Source organism: Halichoeres trimaculatus, unplaced genomic scaffold, assembly GCF_033239565.1.
Source record: "Halichoeres trimaculatus isolate MK-OKI-2021-1 unplaced genomic scaffold, fHalTri1.1 fHalTri1_scaffold_18, whole genome shotgun sequence".
Lineage (NCBI taxonomy): Eukaryota > Metazoa > Chordata > Actinopteri > Labriformes > Labridae > Halichoeres > Halichoeres trimaculatus.
Window position 1 is genome coordinate 13,137,511 of NW_027437196.1, and position 14,957 is coordinate 13,152,467.

At 37.8% G+C, this 14,957-nt stretch overlaps 2 protein-coding genes and 1 long non-coding RNA gene across 3 annotated transcripts; 1 reads left to right on the top strand and 2 right to left on the bottom strand.

Annotated features, from left to right (window-relative positions):
- Positions 1-1,017: 1,017 nt before the first annotated feature.
- LOC141807782 (uncharacterized) lies at positions 1,018-3,561 on the top strand. Its single transcript, XR_012599864.1, has 5 exons — positions 1,018-1,089; positions 1,348-1,416; positions 1,504-1,641; positions 1,840-2,045; positions 3,120-3,561. It is a non-coding gene; the product is annotated as an uncharacterized LOC141807782 (long non-coding RNA).
- LOC141807779 (leukocyte cysteine proteinase inhibitor 1-like) lies at positions 3,101-3,704 on the bottom strand. The gene is made up of 3 exons (XM_074693984.1): positions 3,559-3,704; positions 3,378-3,479; positions 3,101-3,266 (listed from the first exon to the last, which is right to left on the bottom strand). Exons 1-3 carry the CDS (start codon positions 3,631-3,633, stop codon positions 3,111-3,113), a joined length of 333 nt encoding a protein of 110 aa, XP_074550085.1. The 5' UTR covers positions 3,634-3,704; the 3' UTR covers positions 3,101-3,110.
- Positions 3,705-9,389: 5,685 nt separating this feature from the next.
- LOC141807155 (cystatin-A-like) lies at positions 9,390-9,980 on the bottom strand. The gene is made up of 3 exons (XM_074692932.1): positions 9,857-9,980; positions 9,670-9,771; positions 9,390-9,559 (listed from the first exon to the last, which is right to left on the bottom strand). Exons 1-3 carry the CDS (start codon positions 9,923-9,925, stop codon positions 9,440-9,442), a joined length of 291 nt encoding a protein of 96 aa, XP_074549033.1. The 5' UTR covers positions 9,926-9,980; the 3' UTR covers positions 9,390-9,439.
- Positions 9,981-14,957: the final 4,977 nt, after the last annotated feature.

A 14,957-nucleotide genomic window follows, 5' to 3' on the forward strand; every position in this document is an offset into this window, starting at 1 on the left:
TTAACCTTGCATTTAAAGCACCACCTTTTTGAGATCAAATATTTGCTTAACTAACAGGATTTACATCAGCTCGTGCTGCACTTTATCTCATTTGTTAACAAATGCTAACATGATATGGTTCCATTTAGATTGCTCCGTTCCAGTGTTTCTTAAATAGTTTCAGACCCAGGACCACTTACCCCCCATTCTTATGATAATTATTATAGAGACAGATGGAAAGAGCAGCCTTCAGACATCCAAATATTGATGAGGAATGAAAATCTCGTGAAGATCTACCATTACGAGAATGCACTTTAAAATATTAATACTTTTAGGTCATCAGCACCATGGTGCCAAAGGTATCAGGATTGACTAACAGTTTCCCCCTGAAACACAACGTAAGACCTGCTTATCTCAGTAAAAAAACAGGCCAAAATCTACTCTCTGGAAACTCATGTAAAATCCCATTGGTACTGACACTTTGCACACAAGACCCTTGGTTTTTTTCTGTGGCACCTTTTTTTAAGAAAATAATGCTTGGATTTCTGTTTCACAACACTTGAAACAAGCTCTGGAGTCACCCTCTGGGACAGGGGCAATCCATGATTCAAGCTCCAGATCAGTCTCCCATTCCTTTCTGTATATTTTTGGGGTGTTTTCTCCACTTCGGAATGATGCTGTATCTAAACGCCAAGTCTTAACTTGAGAGGAAAGTCTTTCAGACCAACACACCTCACTGTAACTTGGTAAAGAGTTAACTTGGTGACCAACAACTGACAGTGACCAACAGTGACTCTTGATGACTAACACTGAACGATTATGTCAAGTTAGGCAGATTTTCTCAATTTTATAATAAACAAACAAATAATATGAGGATAACAATTTCTTGAAATGTGTAAGTTTTATTCTTTTTTGCCACATGGGGACTATTTTTTTATATTGGCTCCATAATATTTTTGAAAAATCCACCAAATATGAAAAGTATCCAGATCAAAGAATCATTTATCAACCTGCACAACGCTATTTTTTCCAGCCTGCCATGTTCAAAGAAGCTGAGTTGGGCGTAAACCTTTCCAGTCTGGCAACAAATGGAGTCTATTATAAAAGCAGGTGAGCTAACAGACTAGATTCTGTAACCATTTGTTATTCTCAGCTGTTTAAGTTAATTTTAAAAGATAATAATTTTAGAGCAGAAAGCTGTCTGATGTTTGAATACCCTCCTGTATGATATTTCAGCATTTATTGACAATTACATTCTATATATTAATGTCTATCAGCTTCACATTGTTTATTCAAAGATTCTTAAGATTTAAAGCTTTTATTGTCTGCTAAATTGGCTACTAAAGCGAATGCCAATCTTATTCCCAGAAAAGTACTGACATGACCTAAAGGAGATCTGAGACTGAAATGAAGACTCACTGAGGTTTCATTGTTCTGGTACATTCTTTATTGTTTCTTTTGAAAGTAACCATCAGACCTCACCAGCTCGACTCTGAAAGAACATTTTTGTCTCTGATCATTTAGTGATAACTATCAGAGCCTGTTGTGGTGGAGCGGCAGCACAGAGCATCAGAAAGGTTCAAAGGGGTCGTCTTTTCCTTGCTCTCTCACACCGTTCAGCACAAGCTCTCCTGAGGTGGTTAGGAAAACCATCAGATGAAGGTAATCACCCCCTCCCACATGAACCTGCAGGAAAAAGATTCACAAAGTGAACCCAGTCTACCAACAGCTTTGATTGAATGATTTGATAGTGAGAAATATTTACCTTAAAGAGGAAGTTCACTCCCTCCACAACCTGCCTCCGGTACAGAACTGCTCTGAAGATATTGTATTTCTTTTTTGTCCTTTTTTCCACTTCAGGCATCAACTGTGTGAATAAAAAGTGTGATACAAATGCAGAGCAGAGAGGTAATCAAGAATAAAGCTACCAGAAGCTCACCTCATCACACCACTTCTGACACTGTATGTCAGCGTCCCTGGGCTCAATGTAACCTTCGCTGGGTTGATCCATTGTCACAGGAAGAGTGTGAAGAATCAACTGTCTGGAGTGATGCCTGTGCTTGCAGGTTGGTATCACACATTTATGTCCTGGAACTGATCCTGGTTCAGACAGGAGTGCCAGCATTCACAATATAACAACGTGGGCGGAGCCCCCCAAAAGAAAAATCTCAGAGGCTCTCTCAGATTGAGGTCCTGGGCCCTGTCAGTGCTGAACAATTTTAGCGGACCCAGGCCTGTCAAAAGCCCAAACCATAGTTTGTGAGTTTATTATTAAGACATCATACCCCCAAGTCAACAAATAGTTGTAAAAAATAAAATAATATGAAATAAATAACCACAGATTGGTTAATGTTGTCTGATTCTCACACACCCTGCCTCCTTTGGTCATGTTATAACATGTCCTGTAGTTGCTCTGGAATTTTCTAATTTCAGACTCAATAAAGGCTGATCCTCTTTAACTTTCAAAGAGTTATGGTGAGGCATTTCTTCTCCTAATGAAAACACAACGAAAAGGGGAAAAGCATTAATTGTAACTTGAAAAAGTGGATGCAAACATATGACTTGAACTGGTGCCAACCAGAAGGACAAACCATCTGTCTTACTGACTTTAAAGAAATACTTTGAACTGTGTTAATTTCAGAATAGAGCCTTTGTATGAAGTGGTATGGATCAGTGTTCTTAAATTTAGTCTTGATCCATCTGTTTTCCTCACATGTAACAGTATTTTTAGTTTATCTAAGGTGTGGCTGTGTTTATATATTACAGCTTATTGTTGATCATTTTCTCTCTTTATTGAATTCTCCCTCTTTCTGTATCATGGTCTGAGGGAATGCTGTGCTGTGATTGAGAGCAGCGTGTTAACTCTTTCCTGTAAAGCAGCTCTGATCTGTCTGATCAGAGTTCTTTATGAACATGTTTCAAACAAATTGGTTCAATTTGGTTCAAAGTTCAATTCAGCCACACGCCTAATTTATTCAACTTTATCAAACAATGTTTTTCTCTTGCCAAAAAAAAAAGCACTTTAGATTTCAATTTTATCAGAAACAATGAAGACATGAGATGAATTTCATTTTGGACACAATCTTTATTTTCAGTTTAAAAACACTCTTGGTGTCTCTGTATGTGTCTGATCATTTAAGAGGCAGAGCCTGTTGAGATAGAGCTTCAGGAGGGAGGATCACAGGCTCGGGAGGATTCGGGCCTTTCTCCACACCAGTCATCTTCGTCTTTTCTGAGAGGTCTTGGTAAACCTTTACATAAAGGCAATCATTTTCTCCCACATAAACCTGAAGGCAAAAAGGATTGTTCAGAGAACTTCATATTTTGAAATTTGTCCAGTGCACCTTTGTGTTTACAATTTTTTTTTTAATCAAAAATAATCAGATTTGTCCTTTTACCATGATGGTGTAGTTTACTCCCTGCACAATCTGACTCTGGTACATAAGTGCAGTGAAGACCCCATAATTCTTCCCTGTCTCTTTCTCCACTTGGGGCTTCACCTATGCGAGAACATGATAAAATGTGATCATGATTCAGACCAGAAAATGTCATAAAGAGTGAAATTCAGATTAACCTCACCTTATTGCAGATCTTCTGAATCTCCTCAGTAGCTGGACTGGGCTCAGTGTAACATCCTATGCACACCAGATCCATGGTCACAGGGTTAGGTGGGTGAACTGAGGGGTCAACTGTCAGATCTGAGCAAGTGTGTGTTTGCAGCCTGCTATCACACATATTTATATCCTGTAGCCAAACTTGGATACAGGTATCCCAGCCCTGAACCATAAAAATGTGGGCAGAGCCAAAGCTCCAATGTGACAACAACCCTCACAACTGTCAAGAGAGTGGCAGTTTTTTTTTTGAACATGTGACAAATCAAACATGTTTTAACAAGATTTTTTTGCTCTGCAGAATCTGTCCACAAATTCAGCAACCACACAAGCGAGACAATACATCTTGATGAGTCTATCATAAAAAAGGATTTCTTATGAAGCACCAAACAAGACAGTCCAGTTTCTGTGCAGAGGTGTCAGATGGTAACCTACTAATGTCTCTCTGGTAATGGTTCATCATAAACAGGGGGTTACTAAAGGAGCTACTGATGCTTTAGAAATGTATGTTTTTGGTTTAAATCATTTCTTAAAACAACCATTTTTAAAACTTTCAGAGATTGGTCAGTGCTCCTTTGATTCAGAAAGTTTTTTCATGTTTTACTTTGCACAAGGGATTATCGGACTAAAATTAGATAAAACAAAACAGTCCATTGGCCATTTTTATATGAGTTCAGGTTAAACACTGACCACCAATGACCTCTTTGGAAAAAAATTGTAACAAACAAAACTTGACAAACGGTAGGACATGATCGGATTTAGATAAATCATAAGACTTGACTTTGAAATGACTCGCAAAAATGAAGCCATTTAACTTTTGTGAGTTTCAAAAGAAAGGATCTCTGCAGGGATTAAAAAAAAATCAAAATGCACTGTGGGCAAATTTGAAACACCCATGTGCTCAACAGTTACACTTCTCAAACACAAACCAGTCTAAATCAAGACAGAGCAGGACTTTTAAAAACCCACCAACATGGCAGAGGTCAGAGCAGAGGACATGTGAACCAGTTGTTTTTCAGAGCGTCTGTCAGTGACAGGACACACTTCAATCAATTGCTAAACCAAACAGAGGTGCAAAAGAACAACTTTAGCAACCTAGCAACAGTAAGCAGGTAAAATCTCAGTGGCTCTGCCAGACTGCCCGACCAAAATCATTGATAGTGGACCCAGATCCTTACAATACAGAAGAGGATTAGGGACACTGAAAAAATATTATGTCCAATTCTATTTCTTTTTTTTTTTCTTTTTTTAAATTCGTTTTTTTTTTTTTTTGTTGAGGTTAAAGTCAGTGTTTATCAGTAGAGTTAAATAGCATTGTTGTTTGAAACAGGACTACAAGCGAATGTTGTAGGTGTGTAGCGTAGCCGGCTATCGGCTATGTAGCACCCCTGGCAGTGCTACAATGTATCCGTAGGCTGACGTCACAAGAAGCAAACTGTCAGTTCACACAGTAGTTTGGTAGCTGTCCATACAGAATGTGTCCATAATGTGTCTTGTCATGTCTTGCCAGCGCTCATCTACCAAGCAGAGCTAACATAACCTCACTCTTCATTTTATTGATAGACTCTCAAATTTGAACAGACCACTGCAGAATAACTGCTGACTGTGGGTTGGAATGAACATTATCACAAACAGCTTAGCCTTTTTAGCCTGTAGCTCATGTTCTATCACTCCCCCATTTATCTTTCTTCTGCTCTTCTGTCTTTTTTTCTGTCTGACAGCTAAGCTCCTGTCTCCACCATCACTACCAAAGTTATCCAAATATTTTTTTTCACTAGATAAAAACACAGATCTCTGTTCTCACTTCTAAACTCCTTCAGCCAGCGCAATAATGTCATCAAGACTTAGACACACTAGTCTTGCTTGGCCTGATGGGAAAGCTAAGGCATAGCATTTCAAACTAACCTATAGGGACACTTTTTCAAAATCACTTTGAAACTTCTCACAGCCCCTTTAATGATCAGTCATTTATAATTCTGAGACTCACTGAAGATTAAATCCACATTAACACTAGATGGAAATAGTTGATGAAAAAAAAAAAAAAAGACAAATGCAACAATGAACAAATAAACAATGTCTTTACTGAAAAAAAGAGGAATTGGTCCAAGAGGAAAAGCTTTCTGGAATAATTCTTTTTATGATACAGGTAGCGGCTTAGTTACTTTCTGTTAGGTTTTGAGTATCCCAAAAAAAATAGAAATAGCTTTTTTATTACAGCTACTTCCATTTAAAAAAACAAAAGTGTTAAAAATATAGAAAGAACAAAATACAAGCAGAAGTGTAACATAAAAATTGAACATAAGTATGTACACTTGCTAAGAATATATGGTAAAATAATGACAGAAGTTATGGGTTATTGCACAAATGCTTACATGAATTATGGGTATTGCTCAAAGGTAAGTATTGCACATTTTTGCTGAAATTAGTGAGTTCAGAGTTAACCTACTGGGACTCAGAGTGAGGGTTTAACAATCTGATGACCACAGGCAAGAATGATTTCCTATGGCACTCAGTGGCTCATTTAGGTGGAATCTGTTTCAAATATGTTTAAAAAAAAGACAGAATTTATCGTAAATTAAATGATACTTCATGACAAAATTCACATTCACAAATGTAAACAAAAAATTAACCCTATTTCCCTGTTTATTTACCAGAACTAAACCTATACTTTAAACCCCTTAAATTGGTTGATAGCACACTCTTTTTAATGCAAAATCAACAGTCACTTGAAAATGAGCACGTTGATTGGAATGCTGTGATCTGATTGTCACACACCCTTCACTCTGTGCTCATGTGCTAACATGTACAGCAGTTACTTGGTTACTTTCTAATAAAGACTTGGAAAAAGGTTAATGGTTGCCAATGTTCTTAAGGTAATGCCAAACTCAACTGTTACTTGGGATTGGCAGAGCTGAGGCATCTTTCCTTTTAATCTTCAGATCAGTTTGACTGCTTTCAATAAGTGTAAATCGTGTCACAGGTAACTGAAGTTCAAGAAATTTGTTTATCCAAAAAGCGCGGATAGAAAGGTGTGACATTTAAAAAAAAATTTCATGATTGAGTGTCATCATGTAAACTAATTTTATGTTTGCAGACTTAGCTGTTAAAAACAGTATAAACTTAAATTTTAACATTTAGACCAGAACCATCTCCAGTGTATCAAAGTCAGAGCCATGTGTGGGAAAGTTCTTCACTGATTTCATGTCATACTGTTATTGATTTTGATTTTTTCCTCCATTTATCTTTTAAAAGCAAATGCACACCTTGGTTAGAGTCTTGCCTAGTAACAGTGAAGAGCAAGTGCTCATGGGAAGCAGAGTCTTTATCTAATGCAAGCTTTTCTTCTTTCCTCTGCTTTTCTGTCCTTTTTTCAAAACTCATTCCTGCAAAAAAAAAAAAAAAAAGTTCTGAAGCTGTTTGATCAGAATTATCTGTTAACATATTGCCAACAAATTAACCTTTATTAAAGGTCTAATAGACTGGCGGCCAGTCCAGGGTGTACCCTGCCTCTCGCCCAATGATTGCTGGGATAGGCTCCAGCCACCCGCGACCCTACACAGGATAAGCGGTATAGAAAATGAATGAATGAATGATAAAGGTCTAATACATGTCTTATTAGAAAATATTTTTAATGTCACTTAGCAACAATGACACCCAATTTCTATGGAAGTCAGACAAAACCTTCAACATGTATCCACATTTTCTAGGCCCATCCCAACTTTACAAAGTACCACTTGGGCATTGTGTCTTGTGGGTGTCAAATGTAGACAGTATGATGTTTGTTACTGTACACTTTGGACAAGTTTAAAGCAGAAAGAAGACATTTTGCTAAGGTATGTCCCATCCAATGAAAATTTAAACTAAAGTAAAGCTGCAAAGAGGTGGGAGGTAAGATCCTTGTGGTATCATTATGAGGAGGAGTCTCTTTTGAAAATATATTGCAATGGAAACAAAAAAGATAAGGTAAAAGACAACAGACTGAGAGGTTCACAAGCTTACTGACAATTAATGATATATAATGTCAGGACACCGGTTGTAGTGCTGCTGCTACTCTCAGTCAGCTGTTGTCTGAACCATGCAGCTCTCTGAACGCAGACCCAGTCATCTCATGTTGGTACACACTCTGCAGCACAGCTCCACTCGGCACAGCAGATGAGACAAGGCAAGAGTGACAGATAGGCTGTCTGAAGACTATTAAAAAACACACTCACTTCAAGTGATCAGTGCAGGTGTTAAATCAACAATCAGCAATTCAGCACATGGGTCTGTTGATCCCCTGCTTTGACTATCAGGTTAACCAGTCTAGATTGGTGGTTCTCAGACTTTCCCTCCAGCGCCACCTGCAGCTATTGTTTGCGATAGCAAGCACTGACACAGTATGAAAGAATCTAAGGGAACAAATGCCCATGCTACACTCAGTTCTATTAGAATGCTGTACTGTTTAACTCTGGGTATGCAGCACCATCCTCAGGCCAGCATGTGAATGTGAGAGATCAATGACATATGTTAACATCCCTCAGCTTTAAGTTCTCTTTGTTTAGGTTGAAAAAGGGTTAAATCACGTAAAATGTGTTTGGCAAGCATAAGCACTATTTGTCTCTACACCACATCTGCTTAATGCAAAAATGGAGTCTATAATCTTTGGAAGATATTTGACAAATAAAGGATATTCTAATTCAGATTTTATTACTCACATGACTTTTGAAATAAATCTGAGCTGACAAGAAATATGAAAAGAAGAAAAAGTGAATTAATCATGATTATTGTATGTGCTTATACCTAGAGGTCTCTGTTTAACCTTAATGACTCAAGAGTGCACACCTGTAAAATTCAACCTTGGTGACTAAACCAGTGTTTTTGTATGTTAATGTAATTTCTTCTTGATCTCAATGTAATTTCCTCTTGATCTTAATGTAAAATAATTAAGAGATGACTCGGCAAACTACACATTATGATTGAAAATAGTGTTGTACTAACAAGAATCAGTGATGGTGGTCCAACTAATTAAGGTTAAACACCAACATGATAATTTATTAATTATTATTAGTTGTCTAAAACAAATAATGGTCAGTCACTGGAAATAAAATAAAATAAAGGAGGTATTAACCCAGTAGACCCCATAGTAATTTAATATGAAAGATGTAATGGTGAAGTCAGTTCATTTATTTTTAATTCGTACACTATAGTTATAATGTGTTTTCATTATTTATTTCCATATAACTTAGATGAGTAAGTACATTTTTTTATAAGAGGTTTAAATATTTGTCATACTGCACCTCTGTGACCCTCATCTGTTAATTGCGCTTTCCTCGTTTCCGTTGCATTTACGCAGTTAGGCTCCCGCCTCTGATTGGTCAGCTCTGTGCCATGTGACCAGGTAACGAGGAAGTGCAGTTGTTTGCCCTGCGGTTCAGTGTGAGCTCAGGTGAGCTCTATTTAATACACATCCTCACTTTAAAAAGTTACAGGAGTTTTGACCATAGACTGGTTCCGACTCTAGTTTGTGACTGAAATCCTCAGGAACTGTCGAAAACGAAGAGAAAATTAGACGCGAGTGAATTTTTATTTTTGTAAATCACGTTTTCAGGCACTCAACACCTCCATCAGTGTGCAGTGCCGTCAGGGCCGCGTAGTGATTTCCTCATCAGTGTTCCTCGTGTGTGAATTTAGCGGTCTTTGTTCATATACAACCACAAAGATACACACTCAAAACAATGTAGACACTGATAAAATAATTAATGGCACATTATTTATTTTCTCTTTAAAACACATTTAGTTTTCCTGTCTGTGTATGATCATTTCAAGATTATAAAGCAGAGTCTGTCAAAATGGAGATGCACCACGGAGCATCAGAAAATGAAGAGGGGATCTTCTTTGGTGTGGTTTTCCTCCACATTAGTCACGGTTCTCTTTCCTGAGAGGTTTTGGTGAACCATTATATGAATGTAAACACCTTCTCCCACATGAACCTGGATGAAAATGTAGAAGGATCCTTTACATTTCAAAATTTGTCAAGTAAACATGTTTGTGAACTTTTTATTTAATGTAAAACAAATGAAATCAGATTTTTCTTTTTTACCTTGATGAGGAAGTTTTTTCCCTCTGAGACCTGATCTCTGTACTGGAGTGCAGTGAAGAGCCTATATCTCTTCTCTGTGATTTTTTGCACTTGAAACCTCACCTGTGAGAGAAGATCAGAAAGGTCACCATCAAGAATAAGATTAAGATGAATGAAATGAGAAGAGTAAAAATAGACTGAAACTCACTTCGTCATAGGTCTCCTGAACCCCTCTATCAGCCTCCTTGGTCCCTGAGTAACATCCAGGATATGACATCCTCTTGGGGGTTAAGAGGATGAGTTGAAGAGTCAACTGTCGAGTTTATCTCTGTGTTTGCAGGCTGCTATCACATGTATTCATTTCCTGAATTTAAACCTGGATACAGGAATTCCTGGTCTGGTTCATAAAAATGTGGGTGGAGCCAGAGTTCAAACATGACAACAACCCTCACAGTTGCCCAGAGATTGACAGTATTTTTTTTTCCCCGAACATTTAAAAACTCCTTTGTCTTTCTTGTTTTAACAAGATTTGTTTGACCTGCAGGATTTATCCTAAACATCAGCAACCACACAGGAGACAATCAAATACCTTCTTGAAAATGAAATGATATATCTTAATGAGTCTCACATAATTAATGAATTTCTAATGAAGTACCAAACAAGACAGAGCTGAGATAATGTCTCTGATGTAGCTTTATCAGAAACAGGAGGTTACTCAAAAGGCTATTGAAGCCTTTGAAAGGTATGTTTAGTTTTAAACATTTCTTGCAGACAACCATATTTATAACTTTTAAAGATTGGTCAGTGCTCCTTTGATAGTATAATGTTTCTCATGTTGTATTTTCCTAAATGGTCTATCGGACAAATTTTTCTAAAGGCTCTTCTGAAATCAATGTCAAATATGAGGTTTTTTTAAACTAAAATAAGAGTCACCCTGCCAATTTCATGAAAATTCACATTACACATTGGGGCTCACCTCTTTGGCAATAAAAGAAACATCTGTACCTTCATCCTGCTCAACAGACGCTCTTTCTCTTCCCGGTAAGGTCTGAAAAACATCTGATGGAGGTTGTGGCATGCACACATTTTTAAGGGCAGGGGCAGAAAGAAAAAAAAAAAAGGGGCACATACAACGCATTCCCCACACTGAAGAGGGCAAAAGTTGCACATGTTTTCCGTCCCAAGAGGACAGCGTGTTAACTCTTTCCTGCAAAGAAGCTCTGAAACTGACTGAATGCAGTTTTTTATCAACATTCTGCAAACAAATCAGCCTGTATCAAAGTCAGAGTCATGTGTGGGAAAGTTCTGGCCTTATATATTCCTCATTATCCATGCCCTCCTTTTTTTTTCTTTGGAAGGTGAACAAATCCTCTAAGATGTAACCACATTTTCTGGTCCCAGAGTGACATAAACCTGTTAAGAGGATGAGACATTTCAATTCAGCCTCAAGCCTAAACTATACAGCTTTATGATAAAAGATATTCTCTTTGTGATGCAATAACTTTATTCTTTAACCAAAAAAAAAAGAAAAAGAAAAAACACATCAGGCTTCAGCTCCACAGGACACAGTAAAGACACAAGATGAGTCTCATTTTGGTCCCATTCTTTATTTTCAGTATTAAACACTTTTTTAGTGATTCTGTATGTGTCTGGTCATTGCAGGATGGAGAAGCAGAGCCTGATGAGATAGAGCTGCACCACTGAGCATCAGAAAGGGTTCAGGGCGTCGTCTCTGGAGTGGTTCTCCTGCACGTTAGCCACGTTATTCACTCCCTCACAGGTTTGGTTAACGATGACATGAACGCAGTTACCTTCACCAACATGAACCTGGAGGAAAACATACAAGGGTCCTTTACTCTTTAAAATCAGTTCAGTACATGTCTATTTACATTTTTAATACTAAACAAATGAAAAAAAAATCAGATTTTTCTCTCTACCTTGATGAGGAAGTTCTTCCCCTCCAACTCCTGTTCCCTGAACTGGATTGGAGAGAAGAGCTTGTAGACCTTGTCCGTGATTTTTTGCACATCAAGCCTCACCTGTGCGAGAATAGAATAAAAAGTGATGACAATTTGGACCAAAAGGCTCGATATTTAGAATTGCATTAATGATCGAGAACTTTATAAAAAAATTTAAGGAAAGGTTAAGAAGAAAAAAAGAAACAGACTGAAACTCACCGCAACACAGAGCTCCACAACCTCCTCACTGGCCTCCTTCAGCTCAGAGAAACCTCCAGCTCTGTAACTCATCTTCACAGGGTCAGATGGATGATCTGAAGAGTCAACTGTCTGATCTGATCAAAGTGTGTGTTTGGAGGCTACTATCACACATATTTATATCCTGAAACTAAACCTGGATACAGGAATGATTCATAAAAACGTGGGCGGAGCCAAAGTTCCAGCGTGACAACAACCCTCACAACTGCCCAGAGAATGACAGTTTTTTTTTTAATGTTTGACAAATCTGTAGTCTAACTTGTTTTAACAACATGTGTTTGATCTGCTTGATAAAGTTTAATCATGTCCAACGCTCTGGGGCATTTTTCCTTCTTCTCCATCATCACATCAGTTTGACTGCTTTCCAGTACAGTTGATCGTGTCAGAAGTAATTAAAGTTCACCATGTACAGTGATCAGGAAATCTGTTCTTTCAAAAACCTAAGAAGAAAAAACTGTGAAAACCTTCACAATGATAAACATGTGTTGATGTTTGTAGACCAAACTGTCAAAAGTAGTATAAACTTAAGTTTTAGAATTTAGACTTGAACCATCTCCAGAGCGGCCTGTATCAAAGTCAGAGCCATGTGTGGGAAAGTTCTGCCCTGATATATCCCTCATTATCAAAAACATGTCTGCCGTTATTCTACAATTACGCCCACTTCCTTGGAAGACGGACAAAACCTCCAACATGTAACCACATTTTCTAATTTGGCCCCAAGCCTAATTTATATAACTTTCATGAAAGATATTCTCTTTACGCTGCAGTAACTTCATTATTTAAACTAAAAATGTAAAACAAAAAAAAAAAGACTTCAACTTCAAATGACACAATGAAGACATAATATGAATACCATTCTTTGTTTTTAGTTTGGAAAAAAAACCTTTTAGTGTCTTTTTATGTGTCTGATCTTCAAGGATTAGGAAGCTGAGCTACTTTTCTCTTACTTAAAACACCTCTGTGCCTCACAGTGACACCTCTCGTATATAAACCTGTCTATAAATCAAGGAAGAGCATGGCTACTTAAAGTCATGGCAGATGTCAGAGCAGAGGACACATGAACCAGTTGTTCATTGAGGTCAGAGCGTCTGTAAGTGACAGGACATGATTCTATCAGTTATTTGGACTTTCCTTTGTAAAAGTCCATCAAAAAGGAACAAACTCAACAGTCACTGCTAAAGCAAACAGAGGTGCAAAGGGTATTTTAGCAACCCAGCAACGGTAAGCAGGAATATAGTTTGTAAGACATTGAATCAACATGTTAACAAACAGACATCTAAAAACAAACACATGTTAATTGATTAGCTGCAAACTGATTCCCACACACCCTGCTCTCTTTGGTCCTGTGCTAACATGTGCAGCTGCTCGGAAATTAAGATTTGATAAAGGGTTAATCATCACCAATCTTCTAAAGAAGTACCATACCCAACTGTTAATATGGTTTGGCAAATCTTAGGCATTTTTCATCATCTTCTGATCATTTTGACAGCTAATAGAGTAAATCATGTCAAAGGAAACAATTAAAGAACAGTGGCAAAATTAAGGATTGATCCGTGTCCAGATTAGCTGGTATCTAAGTCAGAGCCATGTGTGGGAAAGTTCTGCCCTGATGACGCCCACTTCTCCTGGAAGGCAGAAAATGTGTTTATCACTTCTGTGAAAATAAGATGCTCAGGATGAGTACGGGAACTCATGTAATACTGTTTTTGATGAGGACTGCTGTGGAAAACCATAAAGTCTCATGAAATTAGACATGTAATGGAAACCATTTTTTGACAAAACTGTGCAGGCCCTTAAGTGCAACAATGACAAAACAGGAACAAACCAGAAAATCAAAAAACAAAACAGCACCATAAAAAAAATAATAGAAAAAGGTAAAAGAAGGAACAACAACAGCATTATCTTCTACTGAAAAAAATAGGTTACCACTTTCTGGTAGAAGCTGATATTGTTTTTTACTCATTTTTCTGTTTCTTACATGTTGTTGTGCACTGCATTTAAGGGGAAGGAGTCTTAAACTCATAGCCCGCCACTTTAAAATCTGGTCATGATCATGGTCTGATCTGCTGTCAGGTCTGGGGGAAAGTATCAGAATTCCAAGTTGACCTCAGGAAGGGGACTAAACAAGACGGTGGCTGGTTCAGGCGCTCGTGCTTTGGCTCTTGTGAGGTTTGAGTAGCAACTATGTTTACTGAGGTTGCTAGCATCGTAAAAACAACACCAAAGACTGTTGTTTACAAAGTGAATGAGGGAGAGATTCATTCTGGACACAAAGGCCCCATCTCCTGAAAATGAATCAAACTATCTGTTCCAAGTCTGGCTGGCTAGCTAGCTTGAGCTGCACTCATAGAAGTCCCCATTCAGTGATGAAACAATTCATCATGCATCACTTTCAGACAAAATGTGAAGGGCTGTGAATGCCAGAGTGATAAAAGAAACAAAATTTCATGTGACAAAAAACTTGACATACCAGGAAAAACAATGCTGGATGAAACTCTGGCCTTCGACACAGTCTAGTCTAAGGTTTCATATGTTGATATAAAAACCATTAGGTACACCGCAGAAGTTAGAAGGACAAGACCCCACGCCATGGAGCACAGTCCACCAATCAATGCTGTGACACTGTATACTTTTAAGAGTGCAAAACAAGAAAATAGAGTTATTACGATGCTTGACCTAAGTTGCATCAACTTAAATAAAAGATATGTTAGGAAGGATTTCCAAATTCAAACTAATGTAGTTCTATTTAATTGTTATATTTAAGTCGACATAGCTTAATTATGAGTTGAGATGGGTTTCCATATTTCTTTTAAGAAAGGTCAACTTTTTATGTTTGTTAGTGTGGTTTGGAATGAACATTACCACAAATAGCTGAGCCTGTGTTGTAGCCTCTTGCTTGGACTGTATCACTCTCCCGTTTAGCTTTCTTCTGCTCTTCTGTACTTCCCTTGTCTGACAGTTAGGCTCCTGTGTCCACCATCACTTTCCAAATTAATCACAGAAATTGTTTTACGCAGAAAAAGCACAGATCTCTGTGTTTTATCTCCTCTCACTACTAAACTTCATCAATCTAGAATTGCTGTAAATCAACCC